General features: G+C 50.3%; 2 protein-coding genes across 5 annotated transcripts in view; one reads left to right on the top strand and one right to left on the bottom strand.

The window, feature by feature from the left end:
- Nucleotides 1-2678, bottom strand: part of LOC123746817 (uncharacterized) — a 42731-nt gene extending 40053 nt beyond the window's left edge. For 2 of the 4 annotated variants that reach the window (XM_045728593.2, XM_069319629.1), the window contains exon 1: nt 1945-2678. In XM_045728593.2, coding sequence (XP_045584549.1) covers nt 1945-2157 — 213 coding nt within the window. In that variant the 5' untranslated portion in view covers nt 2158-2678. The remainder of the gene's footprint in view (nt 1-1944) is intronic. The other 2 variants (XM_045728591.2, XM_045728590.2) reach the window with 2 other exon arrangements.
- Nucleotides 2679-16100: 13422 nt separating this feature from the next.
- LOC138359837 (calphotin-like) lies at nt 16101-20535 on the top strand. The gene is made up of 2 exons (XM_069319544.1): nt 16101-16170; nt 19277-20535. Exons 1-2 carry the CDS (start codon nt 16101-16103, stop codon nt 20533-20535), a joined length of 1329 nt encoding a protein of 442 aa, XP_069175645.1.
- The last annotated feature ends 1663 nt before the right edge of the window (nt 20536-22198 follow it).

Here is a 22198-nt window from a genome sequence, read left to right as displayed (position 1 = left end):
GTTGATGTTGGTGTACACTTGTTGATGTTGGTGTACACTTGTTGATGATGGTGTACACTTGTTGATGTTGGTGTACACTTGTTGATGTTGGTGTACACTTGTTGATGATGGTGTACACTTGTTGATGTTGGTGTACGTTTGTTGATGATGTTGGTGTACACTTGTTGATGTTGGTGTACACTTGTTGATGTTGGTGTACACTTGTTGATGTTGTTGGTGTACACTTGTTGATGTTGGTGTACACTTGTTGATGTTGGTGTACACTTGTTGATGTTGGTGTACACTTGTTGATGATGGTGTACACTTGTTGATGTTGGTGTACACTTGTTGATGTTGGTGTACACTTGTTGATGATGGTGTACACTTGTTGATGTTGGTGTACGTTTGTTGATGATGTTGGTGTACACTTGTTGATGTTGGTGTACACTTGTTGATGTTGGTGTACACTTGTTGATGATGTTGGTGTACACTTGTTGATGTTGGTGTACACTTGTTGATGTTGGTGTACACTTGTTGATGTTGGTGTACACTTGTTGATGTTGGTGTACACTTGTTGATGTTGGTGTACACTTGTTGATGTTGGTGTACACTTGTTGATGATGTTGGTGTACACTTGTTGATGTTGGTGTACACTTGTTGATGTTGGTGTACACTTGTTGATGTTGGTGTACACTTGTTGATGTTGGTGTACACTTGTTGATGTTGGTGTACGTTTGTTGATGATGTTGGTGTACACTTGTTGATGTTGGTGTACACTTGTTGATGTTGGTGTACACTTGTTGATGATGTTGGTGTACACTTGTTGATGATGTTGGTGTACACTTGTTGATGATGTTGGTGTACACTTGTTGATGTTGGTGTACACTTGTTGATGTTGGTGTACACTTGTTGATGTTGGTGTACGTTTGTTGATGATGTTGGTGTACACTTGTTGATGTTGGTGTACGTTTGTTGATAATGTTGGTGTACACTTGTTGATTTTGGTGTACGTTTGTTGATGATGTCGGTGTAGCCGTATTATAGAGTAGTACACTAGGATGTACAATGATGTACTGACTCAGGTGCACCTAAACACTTTGTTGAAAGCATAAAGCACTCTCTTTTCTGAGGTCACGTTTATCTCAGCGGTAATGGGTACAATATTGAGCACTCACGTGAGTCAGCACAGTGTGAAGCTAAAATACAGTATACACATATTAACAGCTAATTAACCACTGTATCATGTTCTAAGTAATAAAATTGCTATTTGCAAGGCACTGAGTATTGTATAACCGAGATATATCAACATATAACACTGGCAAGTGAGAGTATAAACGTTTCCCTCACGAGAGGAGAGAACACTCCCCTTAGGGTCAGTGTAAGTATTGTTCCAGGACAACACCGGATCACCAGACCTCATAGTACCCTCTCTGGATAGCTGGATGAACAACCAATTTGGTGCAGGCGATGAGTCACAATAACGTGGCTGAAGAATGTTGACCAGACCACACACTAGAAGGTGAAGGGACGACGACGACGTTTCGGTCCGTCCTGGACCATTCTCAAGTCGATTGTGGTGTACATTTCGACTTGAGAATGTGGACAATCGACTTGAGAATGGTCCAAGACGGACCGAAACGTCGTCGTCCTTTCACCTTCTAGTGTGTGGTCTGGTTATCTTGAGGTTATCTTGAGATGATTTCGGGGCTTTAGTGTCCCCGCGGCCCGGTCCTCGACCAGGCCTCTACCCCCAGGAAACAGCCCGTGATAGCTGACTAACACCCAGGTACCTATTTTACTGCTAGGTAACAGGGGCATAGGGTGAAACAGGCAGGGGCAGGGGCAGGGGCAGTGGTCAACCAATTTGGTGTTTAGTGTAGAGGTGAAGCATATCTGGGTGTAGGGGCTAACACCAGTGGGTCAATACCAATATTAATAGCAGTAAGAGGCAGAGGGGAGACTGACCATGGGCCGAGGGCTCTCTAGGAGACAGTGCTCTTGAGTGTTGTGGCTGCAGTAGGGAAGAATGTCCGAGTTGAGGGCCTCAGGTGCCAGGCTGGTGGATTCCGTCCACACCCACTCGGTGGTGCCAAGTGCCTCCTCCGTGTGGGCACTCACTATACCCACCATAGAGAGGCACACCACCACCACACGCCTCAGGCTGGGCGCTGGTGTCATACTGCTGGAGGTGGGGCTGGGGTCACACCTTCACAGGTCTGCCATCCGTCCTCCACACGTCCTCAACACATCAACACACTCACACACACACACTCACACTTTCAGTTTGTGTTTCTGATGTGTTGATGGGATTAAAAGGGTTATAAACGCACGCTCAGGGGGTCACGGTAATTATATGATAGGAACAGTTATGAAATCTTTGAGTTTCCCCTCTAGAGAGAGAGACACCTGTCTCTATGACGTGCCGCTAACATGGGGTACTGTTGAAGACTCTGTTACTGGTCACGGTACGTCACTCTGTTACTAGTCAGGGTACGTCACTCCTGTATTGCACTTCGTTACTTCCTGTCACTATAGATTCCAACGACGTTCGTTGCGACAGTTGCACTGAAATCCTGGGGTTGGGCGCGCGTTGGTGCTGGGGGCGGGTGCCTCCTGACACAGCCTGGTGACAGACTGAGGGCCACACCGCTATAGTTGCGGCTGACCCGCCTCCCCGAGCGTGGGACGGACGCCCTACTGACGTGCTTCACGCTGACTCATCTCCTGAACGCTTCTCAGAACCCCTCCTGTCCTCCCCCTCTCTCTCCCCCCCCCCCTCCTGACTATCCGTCCTGGCCCTAACCTCTGCAGCGCCTTCACCTTACCCTCTCCCAGACGTGGGTGATGACTGGCTGCCCCAGGGGCTCGACGCCTCCCTCGCCACCACCACCTGTTCGAACCCCCTCGCTCTTCCTCCCGCCCGGGGCTCTTCTCGCCATAACCAACGTGACGCCACGTGAAAACAAATGAAGGAATCTGTAACTCTGTCGTGTTCAACAGAGTTCTGAATCTGTCGTAACTCTGTCGGAAAGGGTTACAGAGGCACATAATGGGCTCAGGGACTGAACCCCACAGTCGTTCAGGGGTTCAGTCCCTGACCCCATTATGTGCCTCTGTAACCCTTTCTACTACCGCCCACAAGACGGGTATGGGGTGCATAATAAATGAACTAAACTAACTGTCGTGTTGAAAATATCTGTAAATATTTCATTCACCAAGAAGTACTACCAGAAAGCTGACCCATGAATCCCCATTTGACCTTCTGTAGGTTGTGGTGTACATTGTCTTCCCAGCTTGGCGCCTTTGATGATTACTTAGTGAAGGTTGAGCCAGCATGTCACTCTAACCTTTCCATCGGTCACCCGCTGGCTGGCTGTGGCATGCAGTGTATGCAAATTGACATTAAACGTAACTGGCTCACTGGTGAGCTTGAAGCTTGAAGATCACTGGAGTCCAACATTGTAACCCCTGATGCCTTAGACCTTCCTGCCACTCACCCACAGGCTGGTGGTGGGGACCGCGATACACTAATTTAACTAGATCACTCTGCCCTGGCGTCTTGTGGTCGCGTGGATGTCACTCCGATGACGACTGTGAAGGGAGATGATGTGTGTGTTAAACTATGTACTGAGCTCACCGATGGTGGAGTACATAGCCCAGTGTGGAGGACACCACTGGTTGTCCTGGTGTGGAGACTTGTACTGGAGTAGGCAGTGGCAGTGTGGAGGACACCACTGGTTGTCCTGGTGTGGAGACTTGTACTGGAGTGGGTAGTGGCAGTGTGGAGGACAACACTGGTTGTCCTGGTGTGGAGACTTGTACTGGAGTGGGTAGTGGCAGTGTGGAGGACAACACTGGTTGTCCTGGTGTGGAGACTTGTACTGGAGTAGGTAGTGGCAGTGTGGAGGACAACACTGGTTGTCCTGGTGTGGAGACTTGTACTGGAGTAGGTAGTGGCAGTGTGGAGGAAGTCTGGAACTAAACATAAAGGAGTGATAATATGGGACGAGACTGAGGAAGATAAATCATCAATACGCTGGAAGAGTGAAGGGCAAGAGGAGACATGATCGCAACATGCGAAATTTTCAAATACATTAACAAAGATGATAAAGACGAATGATTTAGACCTAGCTATACCATATAGATGTAAGGAAACAGTGGAGAGAGGAATGAGCTGGGAGGGAAAGTACCTAAGGCTGACTTTTGCTTACTGTAGGGCCAGGAGAAGGCACTAGAAATAGGAGGGCCGGGAGCTATTACAATACGTTACCTGGAACTGAAAACAATGGGCTCAAGAGCTGAAGCCCGGCCTGTAAACATATATTGTATATATATATATATATATATATATATATATATATATATATATATATATATATATATATATATATATATATATATATATATATATATATATATATATATTTGCACCAGTCCAATGCAGTTCAGCATTGGGAGGCGGGATTCAGAAGCTAAAGCTCAACATTTTCAAGCACAACTAATGGAGCACACACCAGGCACACATATACACCTACACCCGGGATGTAACTGTCCTCTCACTTGATACGTCGCATTTCTAACGGATTCGACCACTCCGCGAAAATGGCCGAGATATATTCAAAAAGCCTGGTGCTAGATTCACGAAGCAGTTACGCAAGCACTTACGAACGTGTACATCTTTCCTCAATCTTTGACGGCTTTGGTTACATTTATTAAACAGTTTACAAGCATGAAAACTTCCCAATAAACTGTTGTTATTGTCATAAACAGCCTCCTGGTGCTTCGGAGCTCATTAACTGTTTAATAATTGTAAACAAAGCCGCCAAAGATTGAGAAAAGATGGACAGGTTCGTAAGTGCTTGTGTAACTGCTTCGTGAATCTGGCCCCCTGGACATCGAACCAGCGTTCCCTCATCAAACGCTCCAATAGGTTAGGCCGGGTGTCTCAGTCGCAACATTTCTGGTGAAGCCAAACCGCTGCTTTCTTTACGGAGTGTCAAATGGTGAGAACCGGCTACTTAGAAGCAAAGGTCAAGCATATTCCCAACGATGATGTTGAATTGTGTGTGTGTGTGTGTGTGTGTGTGTGTGTGTGTGTGTGTGTAACCTCCGGTCCCACACACACACACACACACACACACACACACACACACACACACACACACACACACACACACACACACACACACACACACACACACACACACACAGGTCCCAGGGGCGGAGGTCCTCAGCCAGGATGCTTCATCTTAGCTCCCACGGTGTAGCTGGGTGCTGGGCTCAGCTCCCACGGTGGAGCTGGGTGCTGAGCTCAGCTCCTGCTCCGGTGCTCCGTCAGCAGGTCCTAGCGCTCACAGTCTGGGCCACGCTGGTGGTGGTGGTGCAATTGTTCTCTCTCAAGTGCTGCGTGGGGTGACTTCATTCATGTAGCTTTTGTCCTCCTGGCAGGTGTTCTGGTGTATTGTCCTTCTGACAGGTGTTCTGGTGTATTGTCCTTCTGACAGGTGTTCTGGTGTGTTGTCCTCCTGACAGGTGTTCTGGTGTATTGTCCTTCTGACAGGTGTTCTGGTGTGTTGTCCTCCTGGCAGGTGTTCTGGTGTATTGTCCTTCTGACAGGTGTTCTGGTGTGTTGTCCTCCTGGCAGGTGTTCTGGTGTATTGTCCTTCTGACAGGTGTTCTGGTGTGTTGTCCTCCTGGCAGGTGTTCTGGTGTATTGTCCTTCTGACAGGTGTTCTGGTGTATTGTCCTTCTGACAGGTGTTCTGGTGTATTGTCCTTCTGACAGGTGTTCTGGTGTATTGTCCTTCTGACAGGTGTTCTGGTGTATTGTCCTTCTGACAGGTGTTCTGGTGTATTGTCCTCCTGGCAGGTGTTCTGGGTTGTTGTCCTCCTGGCAGGTGTTCTGGGTTGTTGTCCTCCTGGCAGGTGTTCTGGGTTGTTGTCCTCCTGGCAGGTGTTCTGGGTTGTTGTCCTCCTGGCAGGTGTTCTGGGTTGTTGTCCTCCTGACAGGTGTTCTGGTGTGTTGTCCTCCTGACAGGTGTCCTGGTTGTTGTCCTCCTGGCAGGTGTTCTGGGTTGTTGTCCTCCTGGCAGGTGTTCTGGTGTGTTGTCCTCCTGGCAGGTGTTCTGGGTTGTTGTCCTCCTGGCAGGTGTTCTGGTGTGTTGTCCTCCTGGCAGGTGTTCTGGTGTGTTGTCCTCCTGACAGGTGTTCTGGTGTGTTGTCCTCCTGACAGGTGTTCTGGTGTATTGTCCTTCTGACAGGTGTTCTGGTGTATTGTCCTCCTGACAGGTGTCCTGGTTGTTGTCGTCCTGGCAGGTGTTCTGGGTTGTTGTCCTGGCAGGTGTTCTGGTGTGTTGTCCTCCTGGCAGGTGTTCTGGTGTATTGTCCTTCTGACAGGTGTTCTGGTGTGTTGTCCTGACAGGTGTTCTGGTGTATTGTCCTTCTGACAGGTGTTCTGGTGTGTTGTCCTCCTGGCAGGTGTTCTGGTGTATTGTCCTTCTGACAGGTGTTCTGGTGTGTTGTCCTCCTGACAGGTGTTCTGGTGTATTGTCCTTCTGACAGGTGTTCTGGTGTATTGTCCTCCTGGCAGGTGTTCTGGTGTCTTGTCCTCCTGACAGGTGTCATGGTTCTTGTCTATTTTCAAACCAGTATTTTCTAGGGTTTTTCTGAAACTAAACTTGTCAAATTTGCATACATATCTCGTTTTGAATTTTGTATTGACAGATGTAACACGTGTTGTGTTTTGTATTGACAGATGTAACACGTGTTGTGTTTTGTATTGACAGATGTAACACGTGTTGTGTTTTGTATTGACAGATGTAACACGTGTTCTGTTTTGTATTGACAGATGTAACACGTGTTTTGTGTTGATATATTTAGGACGTCGATAGGAAACCAGTGAAGAGCAGAGGTGCCATAGGCACAATCAGGGAACACTGTATAAACATCAGAGGTCCGCGGTTGTTCAACGTCCTCCCAGCAAGCATAAGAAATATTGCCGGAACAACCGTCGACATCTTCAAGAGGAAACTAGATTTATTCCTCCAAGGAGTGCCGGACCAACCGGACTGTGGTGGGTATGTGGGCCTGCGGGCCGCTCCAAGCAACAGCCTAGTGGACCAATCTCTCACAAGTCGAGCCTGGCCTCGGGCCGGGCTTGGGGAGTAGAAGAACTCCCAGAACCCCATCAACCAGGTATCAACCAGGACATGCTTATACTCTGGACACTTGTCAGTGGGGAAAATGGTTATACTCCAGATACAAGATAGTCCTCTCCCACCTATCAAGAGTAACATCTCTTGGAGCTCCAGGCCGGTCCAGCCTGGAGTCCATACCTAGTTAAACACAAGACAAAGTTAGAGAAGATCCAGCGGTATGCCACTAGACTTGTTCCGGAACTGAGAGGAATGAGCTACGAGGAAAGGCTAAAGGAGCTGAACCTCACGTCCCTGGAAAACAGAAGAGTAAGTGGAAACATGATAACCACCTACAAAATTCTCAGGGGAATTGACAGGGTTATATCTTGAGTTATCTTGAGATGATTTCGGGGCTTTTTAGTGTCCCCGCGACCCGGTCCTCGACCAGGCCTCCACCCCCAGGAAGCAGCCCGTGACAGCTGACTAACACCCAGGTACCTATTTTACTGCTAGGTAACAGGGGCATAGGGTGAAAGAAACTGCGCAATGTTTCTCGCCGGCGCCTGGGATCGAACCCAGGACCACAGGATCACAAGTCCAGCGTGCTGTCCGCTCGGACGACCGGCTGGTCGTCCACTGAAAAACTCAGTGGTACACTGAAAACTGTTACCATCATTAATAATTTTGTTGTATTTGTGTCTAGCTTCAGACACGAGCATGTTACAGTTATGTCTTAAAGAGTTGAGAGTAATTAAGGATGATAAAGAGTTTTCAATTCAGTCTGTAATGCCTCATATAGAACTGGGTACACAAAGCACATTGCTTGGTGTACCTAAACTGGTTATTACACAAAAAATAGAGGACCGGGTACCCCCAGAGATCAAAATCTGGGGTCCTCCAGAGATCAAAGGTTGTGGCATCAGAGGTCTGCTTGTGGCATGTGATGGCACAAGCAGGAGAATACCCACATGCTAATACCCACAATACCCCGCATGTTAATACTGGCACACAAACACAAATGGGCACAAGATAAGCATACACGTGCTTCAATTCATCACTTTAAGGAGACAGAAAAGCACACTCTCCCTGGGTTGTTGACGTAGAGGGCGGGACGCCATGCTTGGCACCGGACAAGGCCCTGCCAACGCCCTGGCAAGCTTTGTAGGAGCGCCCTAAGTGAAGTGCCATGTGGCACCCTCCCTCCCCCTCCACGGCAACCATGATTGTGTCGCTCTTTCACCAGCTCTTATTATATCCCGTGTGTGTGTCCGCGTGCGTGTGTGTCTTTCCGCGTGCGTGCGTGCGTGCGTGTTGACGTTATTCTGACATATGGGAGCGCCAGGTGTAAACTAGGGACGTCGTAAAGGATGCTGGAGCGTCATCTTCCTGTGGGTGGTGTTGAGATGAAGGGGGCCCAAAATGCTCCGGGGATGGGGGGGGGGGGCGTGATACTAGCTGACCCCGGTGGTGCCCTTGCCCAGATCAGCTTGACCCCGGGGTCATGAAGCCCCCCCCCTCGTCTCAGCCTTAACTTTCTGTGTTTTCCCTTAGCTTCGCTTCTCAGGATTTTGATCTTTATTGTAACTTATTATTAGTTATGTAAAACTGATTAGGTTGTTGCTCTCAACAACAGCTCTGATTAGGTTGTTGCTCTCTGTCTCTCACCCCACCCCACCCCACCCCACCCCACCCCGGGGAGCCGGTCGGCCGAGCGGACAGCACGCTGGACTTGTGATCCTGTGGTCCTGGGTTCGATCCCAGGCGCCGGCGAGAAACAATGGGCAGAGTTTCTTTCACCCTATGCCCCTGTTACCTAGCAGTAAAATAGGTACATGGGTGTTAGTCAGCTGTCACGGGCTGCTTCCTGGGGGTGGAGGCCTGGTCGAGGACCGGGCCGCGGGGACACTAAAAGCCCCGAAATCATCTCAAGATAACCCCACTCTCCTGTCACTTCTGTCTCGACATCCTCACTTCCTGGAAGAAAAAAAAAAGTGTTAAAAGATATCTATTAATCGCCATCTTCTCACGCCCTTCTCCTTCCTCATAACTGGGTCCTGAACCAGTTTTCACCACGATGCGCAGGGGTTCACTGTACCCGCAGGGGGTTTCACTGTACCCGCAGGGGGTTTCACTGTACCCGCAGGGGGTTTCACTGTACCCGCAGGGGGTTTCACTGTACCCGCAGGGGGTTTCACTGTACCCGCAGGGGGTTTCACTGTACCCGCAGGGGGTTTCACTGTACCCGCAGGGGGTTTCACTGTACCCGCAGGGGGTTTCACTGTACCCGCAGGGGGTTTCACTGTACCCGCAGGGGTTTTCACTGTACCCGCAGGGGGTTTCACTGTACCCGCAGGGGATTTCACTGTACCCGCAGGTACAGTGAAGAAAACCCTTGTGAAACCCCTGCGGGTTTTCACTGTACCCGCAGGGGTTCACTGAAGCCGCAGGGGTTCACTGAAGCCGCAGCCTGGCCCATGCATTGAGGGGCCAGGCTGGGAGGGTTAGCATGGCTAACCCCCCCCCCCCTGCACGCATAGCTAACCCCTACCCCGCCTGCACGCATAGCTAACCCCCACCCCCCCTGCACGCATAGCTAACCCCCACCCCCCCTGCACGCATAGCTAACCCCCACCCCCCTGCACGCATAGCTAACCCCCACCCCCCCTGCACGCATAGCTAACCCCCACCCCCCCTGCACGCATAGCTAACCCCCACCCCCCCTGCACGCATAGCTAACCCCCACCCCCCCCCTGCACGCATAGCTAACCCCCACCCCCCCTGCACGCATAGCTAACCCCCACCCCCCTGCACGCATAGCTAACCCCCACCCCCCTGCACGCATAGCTAACCCCACCCCCCTGCACGCATAGCTAACCCCCACCCCCCTGCACGCATAGCTAACCCCCACCCCCCTGCACGCATAGCTAACCCCCACCCCCCTGCACGCATAGCTAACCCCCACCCCCCTGCACGCATAGCTAACCCCCACCCCCCTGCACGCATAGCTAACCCCCACCCCCCTGCACGCATAGCTAACCCCCACCCCCCTGCACGCATAGCTAACCCCCACCCCCCTGCACGCATAGCTAACCCCGACCCCCCCCCTGCACGCATAGCTAACCCCCACCCCCCTGCACGCATTGTTAATTCAATTGCACGCATTCACTACCCGCAGGAATTCACTACCCGCAGGAATTCACTACCCGCAGGGGTTCACTACCCGCAGGGGTTCACTACCCGCAGGGGTTCACTACCCGCAGGGGTTCACTACCCGCAGGGGTTCACTACCCGCAGGGGTCACTACTCGCAGGGGTCACTACCCGCAGGGGTCACTACCCGCAGGGGTCACTACTCGCAGGGGTCACTACTCGCAGGGGTTCACTACCCGCAGGGGTTCACTACCCGCAGGGGTCACTACCCGCAGGGGTCACTACCCGCAGGGGTCACTACTCGCAGGGGTCACTACTCGCAGGGGTCACTACTCGCAGGGGTCACTACTCGCAGGGGTCACTACTCGCAGGGGTCACTACTCGCAGGGGTCACTACTCGCAGGGGTCACTACCCGCAGGGGTCACTACTCGCAGGGGTCACTACTCGCAGGGGTCACTACCCGCAGGGGTCACTACTCGCAGGGGTCACTACTCGCAGGGGTCACTACTCGCAGGGGTCACTACTCGCAGGGGTCACTACCCGCAGGGGTCACTACTCGCAGGGGTCACTACTCGCAGGGGTTCACTACTCGCAGGGGTCACTACTCGCAGGGGTCATGTAAAAACTGCTCTCGGTGTCGTTATGCTCGGTGTCGGACATGGCCTCCATCTCCGCCGCCCGCCAGAGGGCCAAGGCGGTCTCACTCTCGTCGTGTCCCTCGGTGTTGGTCGTGTCGAGCGAGTCCCCCATGAACGAGAAGGTGTCCACGTCCACCACGTTCCTGTGAGAGGCGCTCACGGACGAGGCCACGATGCTCTTGAAGGAGCGCGCCACCCTGAGGGCGTGGAGCCTCATCAGGTCCTCCTTGAGCGTCGGGTGTCGCATACTGAGCGCCGCCAGGTGCTGCAGGTCCCACGAGGTGGGCTGCAGGTTCGGGTTCCGCGCACTCAGACCTGCCAGCTTCTTCAGGTCCATCATTTCGTCAGTGTCCATCAGATGCTCCGTTTCCACCAAGGGGACTTCCATGTCCTCGTCCTCCTCCTCCTCTTCCTTTTCCTCTTCCTTCCAGTGCTTTGCGATATCCTTGATGGCGTAGACGATCAGGAGGACGGCGGTGACGATCAGCAGGATCACGGCGACGTGGCGCCAGGGAGCGATGCTCCCTAGCATGTGCGTGGAGGACGAGAGCTGGTACAGGTGGTACAGAGTACCGACGAGCGGCAGCCGGGTCCACAGGCAAGCGGTGAAGGGCACCGGGTACCCTACCAGCCGGTACCAGTAGTACCGCCAGGCGGTGGGACGCAGACCCTCCCGCGCCGCCTGACGCAGCCACACGCAGTACACCTCTACCAAGACCCAAGTGGTCATCATACACAACACTACGATATTCATTATGTTGTTATATTCTGCAAAAAACTTTTACGTAATGAATAACTTAAATGTCGAGTTTCACCTTAAGGCTGATTTAACATAAATGGGGATGACTACACTATCCGTGTAGCGGGTTGGTGGATAGTTTTACTGTAGGCTAGGTGGGGGTAGTTACAGGAGGAGAGTTGCAGGCACGTGTTGTATCTCGTCTTCCCAGTACTCTTTGTCGTATGACGCTTTGGAACTACTGACGGTTTTGGCCTCCACCACCTTCTCACTTAGCTGGTTCCAACAGTCTACCACTCTGTTTTGTTAGTGTGTGTGTGTGTGTGTGTGTGTGTGTGTGTGTGTGTGTGTGTGTGTGTGTGTGTGTGTGTGTGTGTGTGTGTGTGTGTGCACTTACCTAGTTGTGCTTGCGGGGGTTGAGCTCTGGCTCTTTGGTCCCGCCTCTCAACGGCCAATCAACTAATGTAAAGGTTCCTGAGCCTACTGGGCTCTATCATATCTACACTTGAAGCTGTGTATGGAGTCAGCCTCCACCACATCACTTCCTAATGCATTCCATTTGTCTACTACTCTGACACTGAAAAAAATCTTTCTAACCTCTTTATGGCTGATTTGGGCACTCAATTTCCACCTGTGTCCCCTAGTGCGTGTACCCCTTGTGTTAAATAGCCTGTCTTTATCTACCCTATTAATTCCCTTGAGAATCTTGAATGTGGTGATCATGTCCCCCCTAACTCTTCTGTCTTCCAGTGAAGTAAGATTTAATTCCCGTAGTCTCTCCTCGTAGCTCATACTTCTCAGCTCGGGTACTAGTCTGGTGGCAAACCTTTGAACCTTTTCCAGTTTAGTCTTATCCTTGACTAGATATAGACTCCATGCTGGGGCTGCCTACTCCAGGATTGGCCTGACATATGTGGTATACAAAGTTCTGAATGATTCTTTACACAAATTTCTGAATGCCGTTCGTATGTTGGCCAGCCTGGCATATGCCGCTGATGTTATCCTCTTGATATGTGCTGCAGGAGACAGGTCTGGCGTGATATCAACCCTCAAGTCTTTTTCTTTCTCTGACTCCTGAAGAATTTCCTCTCCCAGATGATACCTTGTATCTGGCCTCCTGCTCCCTACACCTATCTTCATTACATTACATTTGGTTGGGTTAAACTCTAACAACCATTTGTTCGACCATTCCTTCAATTTGTCTAGGTCTTCTTGAAGCCTCAAACAGTCCTCTTCTGTCTTAATCCTTCTCATAATTTTGGCATCGTCCGCAAACATTGAGAGAAATGAATCTATACCCTCCGGGAGATTATTTACATATATCAGAAACAAGATAGGACCGAGTACAGAGCCCTGTGGGACTCCACTGGTGACTTCACACCAATCGGAGGTCTCACCCCTCACCGTAACTCTGCTTCCTATGGCTTAGGTACTCCCTTATCCACTGGAGCACCTTACCAGCTACACCTGCCAGTCCCCAGCTTATGTACCAGCCTCTTATGCGGTACTGTGTCAAAGGCTTTCCGACAATCCAAGAAAATGCAGTCCGCCGAGCCCTCTCTTTCTTGCTTAATCTTTGTAACCTGGTCATAGAATTCTATTAAGCCTGTCAGGCAAGATTTACCCTCCCTGAACCCATGTTGGCGATTTGTCACGAAGTCCCTGCTCTCCAGATGTGCTACCAGGTTTTTTCTCGCGATCTTCTCCATCACCTTGCATGGTATACAAGTCAAGGACACTGGCCTGTAGTTCAGTGCCTCATGCCTGTCGCCCTTTTTGTATACTGAGACCACATTCGCCGTCTTCCATATTTCTGGTAGGTCTCCCGTCTCCATTGACCTACTATACACTATGGAGAGTGGCAAGCAAAGTGCCTCTGCACACTCTTTCAGTACCCAAGGCGAGATCCCGTCTGGACCAACAGCCTTTCTAACATCCAGATCCAGCAGGTGTCTCTAGACCTCCTCACTCGTAATTTCGAACTCTTCCAAGGCCGCCTGGTTTACTTCCTTTTCTCCTAGCACAGTGACCTCACCTTGTTCTGTTGTGAAAACCTCTTGGAACCTCTTGTTGAGTTAATCACACACCTCTTTGTCATTCTCTGTATACCTGTCCTCGCCTGTTCAAAGTTTCACTACCTGTTCTTTCACTGTTGTTTTCCTTCTGATGTAACTGTGGAGTAGCTTTGGTTCGGTCTTGGCTTTGTTTGCTATATCATTTTCATAACTTTTATCTGCTTCTCTTCTCACCCTGACGTACTCATTCCTGGTTCTCTGGTATCTCTCTCTGCTTTCTGGTGTTCTTTGTGTGTGTGTGTGTGTGTGTGTGTGTGTGTGTGTGGCGGTATTGGTGGTGGTGGTGGTAGTGTGTGTACTCACCTATTTGTGCCTGCAGGGTCGAGCGTTGGCTTTGAATCCCACCTTTGTAGCCTTCGGTTGTTTAAAGCAATGATTCTTGTCCTTCTTCTTTATCATACTTAGTTTTAAAGCTGTGAGTAGTGTTTGCTTCCACAACCTGCTCCTTTAGTTCATTCCATTTTCCCACTACTCTCACGCTGAAAGAAAACTTTTTAACATATTGCACCACCTTTTTAAAGGTGGTGCAATATGGCCGCCGCCCTCCCCATCCCGCGCTCCCTGTGGTGGTGCAATATGGCCGCCGCCCTCCCCATCCCGCGCTCCCTGTGGTGGTGCAATATGGCCGCCGCCCTCCCCATCCCGCGCTCCCTGAAGTGGTGCAATATGGCCGCCGCCCTCCCCATCCCGCGCTCCCTGTGGTGGTGCAATATGGCCGCCGCCCTCCCCATCCCGCGCTCCCTGAAGTGGTGCAATATGGCCGCCGCCCTCCCCATCCCGCGCTCCCTGAAGTGGTGCAATATGGCCGCCGCCCTCCCCATCCCGCGCTCCCTGAGGTAATGCAATAACATTGGTCTTAATTTAACTTATTTTAACCTTTAAAATGTTGACTCTGATTTCCTCCACTTTGAATAATACTGAGAATCAACAGTTCCGTGTATTACTGATACCGAAGTGGGAACATTTTGGCAGAGTTATGGCGCGTGTTCTTGGGACTACTCACCGCGTGGGTTCGAACCCTCACCACGGCTCCTACGGATTTTCTCATTGATACATCACGATAGTGTGATCACTCTCTCTGTATTATTATTATAATACTAATTAGTGGTAATGTCATAATATACGTACATATGTAATCAAATATAGCGCAACATAGGATGTTATGGTATTAAAACATAAATTTTGAAAGGTGTCAGTTTAAGAGTCTTAAGATTATTATCCAGAAAAGGTGTTGATATACACAAAGTTCAAGTGCCTGCAAATACGACACACACGTGTCTGCCCTTGTGTGTGTGTAATTACCTAAGTGTAATTACCTAAGTGTAGTTATAGGATGAGAACTACGCTCGTGGTATCCCGTCTTCCCAGCACTCTTTGTCATATAACGCTTTGAAACTACTGACGGTCTTGGCCTCCACCACCTTCTCACCTAACTTGTTCCACCCGTCTACCAGTGTGTGTGTGTGTGTGTGTGTGTGTGTGTGTGTGTGTGTGTGTGTGTGTGTGTGTGTGTGTGTGTGTGTGTGTGTGTGTCAGTTTAACAGCGACCCATCAATGAGGGGACACACATTAAGCCTGAGCCAGAGTTGTCAATTAACCTGTACACAGCTACCGTCCAACAATGCCACATTACCCCCCGCCCACACGCTACAGTGGAGCCACACTCGCTACAAATAGCGCTCATCATCGCGGTCAATCAATGAAGCCATTCGTCCGGGTCCATGTAAAGCAAGTTTCAGCCAGGAAAGCAACCGGTCAACAAAATTGTCAACGAGAAACAAAATATTTCTCCGCCACTGACGTAACCAGGCTCATGTGACGTGTAGTAGTTCAGTGATTTAATAGTAATGTGCCAACTGTGTTGTTATATATTTAGGTTATCTGCGCCGCTCCGTCCTGTCAGGCTTGGCGCGGGACTCTGGGAGAAAAAGACACATTTGGGGAAAGCCAGAGTAGGAATATGTTGTTTGGCGGTGGATATGTGGCGCCCGCACTCCCTTCGGGGTAACTGGCCTCCCTTTCATGTCTCTCTCACTCTCTCTCTCTCTCTGTCTCACTCATTCTCTCACTCACTCTCACACACACACACACACTCACTCACAAACTCTCCCCACACCACACATCTTTCTCGGTAGTTGGAGTTGCACAAGAATTTATTGATAACCAGTGAAAAAGTTTGTATCAAACATTAAACTGACGTCTTGCCGTGCCTGAAGCGTTGAGAAATGTCCGTGTCTTGACCTACTGCTGCTCCTGCTGCTGCTGGGTCACTAGGGGCGCCCACTGACCTCTGAACTAACGCTAAGTCACTAATGGGAATTTAGTTTGCATCACCATACAAGTTAAGGTGTCAGACTTCGTTAACTTGAATGCAGCCAACTTTGATGAATGATATCTTTGGCTCCATCAAAGATATCACGGACCGGACCTTTGATATCTTTGGTTCCATCATTGGTGAGTGACAGTTCTTGTTGTGGCCGTGATGAGGAGTGACCCAGCTGAAGAGTGGAGGAGCTGTGGAGGGGACCAGTACCTCAGTTGGGCACCAGTACCTCAGTAGGGCACCAGTACCTCAGTAGGGGACCAGTACCTCAGTAGGGCACCAGTACCTCAGTAGGGGGACCAGTACCTCAGTAGGGGGACCAGTACCTCAGTAGGGCACCAGTACCTCAGTAGGGGACCAGTACCTCAGTAGGTCACCAGTACCTCAGTAGGGCACCAGTACCTCAGTAGGGCACCAGTACCTCAGTAGGGCACCAGTACCTCAGTAGGGGACCAGTACCTCAGTAGGGCACCAGTACCTCAGTAGGGCACCAGTACCTCAGTAGGACACCAGTACCTCAGTAGGACACCAGTACCACAGTAGGGCACCAGTACCTCAGTAGGACACCAGTACCTCAGTAGGGCACCAGTACCTCAGTAGGGGACCAGTACCTCAGTAGGGCACCAGTACCTCAGTAGGGCACCAGTACCTCAGTAGGGCACCAGTACCTCAGTAGGGCACCAGTACCACAGTAGGGCACCAGTACCTCAGTAGGGCACCAGTACCTCAGTAGGGGACCAGTACCTCAGTAGGGCACCAGTACCTCAGTAGGGGACCAGTACCTCAGTAGGGCACCAGTACCTCAGTAGGGCACCAGTACCTCAGTAGGGGACCAGTACCTCAGTAGGACACCAGTACCTCAGTAGGGCACCAGTACCTCAGTAGGACACCAGTACCTCAGTAGGGGACCAGTACCTCAGTAGGGCACCAGTACCTCAGTAGGGCACCAGTACCACAGTAGGGCACCAGTACCTCAGTAGTGGACCAGTACCACAGTAGGGCACCAGTACCACAGTAGGGGACCAGTACCTCAGTAGGGCACCAGTACCACAGTAGGGCACAAGTACCTCGGTAGGGCACCAGTACCTCAGTAGGGGACCAGTACCTCAGTAGTGGACCAGTACCTCAGTAGTGGACCAGTACCACAGTAGTGGACCAGTACCACAGTAGGGCACCAGTACCACAGTAGTGGACCAGTACCACAGTAGTGGACCAGTACCACAGTAGGGCACCAGTACCTCAGTAGTGGACCAGTACCACAGTAGGGGACCAGTACCTCAGTAGTGGACCAGTACCACAGTAGTGGACCAGTACCACAGTAGGGCACCAGTACCTCAGTAGGGGACCAGTACCTCAGTAGTGGACCAGTACCACAGTAGTGGACCAGTACCTCAGTAGGGCACCAGTACCACAGTAGGGCACAAGTACCTCGGTAGGGCACCAGTACCTCAGTAGGGGACCAGTACCTCAGTAGTGGACCAGTACCACAGTAGGGCACCAGTACCACAGTAGGGGACCAGTACCTCAGTAGGACACCAGTACCACAGTAGGACACCAGTACCTCAGTAGGGCACCAGTACCTCAGTAGGGCACCAGTACCTCAGTAGGACACCAGTACCTCAGTAGGGCACCAGTACCTCAGTAGGACACCAGTACCTCAGTAGGGGACCAGTACCTCAGTAGGGCACCAGTACCTCAGTAGGGCACCAGTACCACAGTAGGGCACCAGTACCTCAGTAGTGGACCAGTACCACAGTAGGGCACCAGTACCACAGTAGGGGACCAGTACCTCAGTAGGGCACCAGTACCACAGTAGGGCACAAGTACCTCGGTAGGGCACCAGTACCTCAGTAGGGGACCAGTACCTCAGTAGTGGACCAGTACCTCAGTAGTGGACCAGTACCACAGTAGTGGACCAGTACCACAGTAGGGCACCAGTACCACAGTAGTGGACCAGTACCACAGTAGTGGACCAGTACCACAGTAGGGCACCAGTACCTCAGTAGTGGACCAGTACCACAGTAGGGGACCAGTACCTCAGTAGTGGACCAGTACCACAGTAGTGGACCAGTACCACAGTAGGGCACCAGTACCTCAGTAGGGGACCAGTACCTCAGTAGTGGACCAGTACCACAGTAGTGGACCAGTACCTCAGTAGGGCACCAGTACCACAGTAGGGCACAAGTACCTCGGTAGGGCACCAGTACCTCAGTAGGGGACCAGTACCTCAGTAGTGGACCAGTACCACAGTAGGGCACCAGTACCACAGTAGGGGACCAGTACCTCAGTAGGACACCAGTACCACAGTAGGACACCAGTACCTCAGTAGGGCACCAGTACCTCAGTAGGGCACCAGTACCTCAGTAGGGCACCAGTACCTCAGTAGGGCACCAGTACCTCAGTAGGGCACCAGTACCTCAGTAGGGGGACCAGTACCTCAGTAGGGCACCAGTACCTCAGTAGGGCACCAGTACCTCAGTAGGGCACCAGTACCTCAGTAGGGCACCAGTACCACAGTAGGGCACCAGTACCTCAGTAGGGCACCAGTACCTCAGTTGGGCACCAGTACCTCAGTAGGGCACCAGTACCTCAGTAGGGCACCAGTACCTCAGTAGGGCACCAGTACCTCAGTAGGGCACCAGTACCTCAGTAGGGCACCAGTACCTCAGTAGGGCACCAGTACCACAGTAGGGCACCAGTACCTCAGTAGGGCACCAGTACCTCAGTAGGGCACCAGTACCTCAGTAGGGCACCAGTACCTCAGTAGGGCACCAGTACCTCAGTTGGGCACCAGTACCTCAGTAGGGCACCAGTACCTCAGTTGGGCACCAGTACCTCAGTAGGGCACCAATACCTCAGTAGTGGACCAGTACCACAATAGGGCACCACAAGGATGAGATGACTGGTGCCAGAGGGTGCCAATACAAGGACTGATGACAGGTTTTAGAGTGTCAGCACCACTATGGGTGTAGGTGTCAGCGGAGGTGGTGTCACAAGATGTTGGCACGAGGAGCCATGTTGTTGACACCAGCGGTGGTGGTGGTGTCAAGAGATAACAATGAGTGTAATCTGACTCCCGCGTCCGTCTTCGGGGCGTCACTCCTGTTGACACTACCTGACACTCCTGTTGGCACTACCTGACACTCCTGTTGACACTACCTGACACTCCTGTTGACACTACCTGACACTCCTGTTGACACTACCTGACACTCGGGCTGATTTTCTGCTACTGTTGAGCCTGCTTTATTTCTCCCACTTTTATTGCTGCTTCACCTGCTGGGATTTCTCACACTTTTTCACCTGCTGATATTGTTGCTACTGTTGCACCTGCTGGTACTGTTGCTACTGTTGCTCCTGCTGGTATTGTTGTTACTGTTGCTCCTGCTGGTACTGTTGTTACTGTTGCTCCTGCTGATATTGTTGCTACTGTTGCACCTGCTGGTATTGTTGCTACTGTTGCACCTGCTGATATTGTTGCTACTGTTGCACCTGCTGGTATTGTTGCTACTGTTGCACCTGCTGATATTGTTGCTACTGTTGCACCTGCTGATATTGTTGCTACTGTTGCACCTGCTGGTATTGTTGCTACTGTTGCACCTGCTGGTATTGTTGCTACTGTTGCACCTGCTGATATTGTTGCTACTGTTGCACCTGCTGGTATTGTTGCTACTGTTGCACCTGCTGGTATTGTTGTTACTGTTGCACCTGCTGGTATTGTTGCTACTGTTGCACCTGCTGATATTGTTGCTACTGTTGCACCTGCTGATATTGTTGCTACTGTTGCACCTGCTGGTATTGTTGCTACTGTTGCACCTGCTGGTATTGTTGTTACTGTTGCACCTGCTGGTATTGTTGTTACTGTTGCACCTGCTGGTATTGTTGCTACTGTTGCACCTGCTGATATTGTTGCTACTGTTGCACCTGCTGGTATTGTTGCTACTGTTGCACCTGCTGATATTGTTGCTACTGTTGCACCTGCTGGTGTTGTTGTTACTGTTGCACCTGCTGGTATTGTTGCTACTGTTGCACCTGCTGGTATTGTTGTTACTGTTGCACCTGCTGGTATTGTTGTTACTGTTGCACCTGCTGGTATTGTTGCTACTGTTGCACCTGCTGATATTGTTGCTACTGTTGCACCTGCTGGTATTGTTGTTACTGTTGCACCTGCTGGTATTGTTGCTACTGTTGCACCTGCTGATATTGTTGCTACTGTTGCACCTGCTGATATTGTTGCTACTGTTGCACCTGCTGGTATTGTTGCTACTGTTGCACCTGCTGGTATTGTTGTTACTGTTGCACCTGCTGGTATTGTTGTTACTGTTGCACCTGCTGGTATTGTTGCTACTGTTGCACCTGCTGGTATTGTTGCTACTGTTGCACCTGCTGATACTGTTGCTACTGTTGCACCTGCTGGTATTGTTGCTACTGTTGCACCTGCTGGTATTGTTGCTACTGTTGCACCTGCTGATACTGTTGCTACTGTTTCGCGTGATTAAAATGTTCATAATAATGTTCACTGATGTTATTAATGCAAATGTTCGAAAATAAAGTTTAAGAACAGTGCCATTTAATTACTTGTTGTACAACTACAGCATCTTTACACACACACACACACACACACACACACACACACACACACACACACACACACACACACACACACACACACACACACACACACACACACACACATGGAGATGGTTAGAGAAATGGCTACTGGAGTTCAAAACGAGTAAATGTAAAGTTATGGAAATGGGATCAGGTGATAGGAGACCAAAGGGACATTACGCAATGAAGGGGAACTGCCTACCTGTAACGATTCGAGAAAGAGACCTGGGAGTGGATGTGACACCTAATCTAACTCCTGCGGCACATATAAATAGGATAACGACAGCAGCGTACACTGGCGAAAATTAGAACTTCATTCAGAAACCTGAGTGAGGAGGCTTTTAGGGCGCTTTACACTGCCTACGTGAGACCAGTCTTAGAGTATGCCGCGCCATCATGGAGCCCCCACCTGAAGAAACACATAAGGAAATTAGAGAACGTTCAGAGGTTTGCGACGAGGCTTGTCCCAGAGTTACGAGGGATGAGATATGAAGAGCGCCTGAAGGAACTGAACCTTACGACACTAGAGAAAAGAAGTGAGAGAGGAGATATGATAGGGACATATAAAATACTCAGGGGAATTGACAGAGTGGAAATAAATGAAATGTTCACACGTAATAATAACAGAACGAGGGGACATGGGTGGAAACTGGAAACTCAGATGAGTCACAGAGATGTAAGGAAGTTTTCTTTTAGCGTGAGGTAGTGGAAAAATGGAATGCACTTAAGGAACAGGTTGTGGAAGCAAACTCTCTTTATAATCTTATAATTAGGTATGATAGGGAAATGGGGCAGGAGTCATTGCTGTAAACAACCGATGGCTGGAAACCCGGGATCCAAGAATCAATGTTCGATCCTGCAGACACAAGTAGGTGAGTACAAATAGGTGAGAACACACATACACACACACACAAACGCTTACTTTAGCTCTTAACAAAGCACTTCTAGGAAAAGCACCACCATCACAGTGTGGTGAGGCCACTGTGTGTGTGCGTGTGTTTGCGCGTGCGTGTGTGCGTGTGTGTGTGTGCGCGTGTGTGTGCGTGCGCGTCCTTGAGCACATCTAAGGTCCCTCACTCTTGAACACACTCATACTCTCCTCCTCATATAATTTTATTATAGAATGGAATGTAACTGTTTAGTGTTAAGTTATTCATTGTATTGCCGTTTTAAATTGTTGATATAATTCTTTTTAACGAGATCAGTGAGTGTTGTGAACTGACCTAGCTGCACTCAGGAATCATTCAGAACGAATGATGAACGAATCATTCAGTGCTTGCGGGAGTTAAACTTCGGCTCCTTGATCCTGTCGCCCCATTTTCAGTCATTTCACACTCTGGAGCCTATTGGGCTCTATTATATCTATATTTGAACCTGTGTATGGAGTCAGCCTCCACCACATCACTGCCTAATGCAGTGGACTTAAAAGTACCGAATCACCTTCTGTGGTTGATTGTTCAATAAATCCCTGAACTATATGTTTAACACTTCTCTAATCCTGTCCATGGAGGACAGAAGAAAATGTATATATGCTGGTTAGCATTGTAAATG

Source organism: Procambarus clarkii, chromosome 93, assembly GCF_040958095.1.
Source record: "Procambarus clarkii isolate CNS0578487 chromosome 93, FALCON_Pclarkii_2.0, whole genome shotgun sequence".
Classification (NCBI taxonomy): Eukaryota; Metazoa; Arthropoda; class Malacostraca; order Decapoda; family Cambaridae; genus Procambarus; species Procambarus clarkii.
The sequence above is the reverse complement of the archived record's forward strand: the minus strand, read 5'-3'. Positions and strand labels throughout refer to the sequence as shown.

What these genes read in the sequence shown, in the direction of transcription:
- LOC138359837 (XM_069319544.1), top strand. Translation starts at nt 16,101, where the DNA reads ATGAATGATATCTTTGGCTCCATCAAAGATATCACGGACCGGACCTTT. An exon ending in TATCTTTGGTTCCATCATTG is followed by an intron (nt 16,171 to 19,276) that starts GTGAGTGACAGT and finishes GCTACTGTTGAG; the next exon opens with CCTGCTTTATTTCTCCCACT.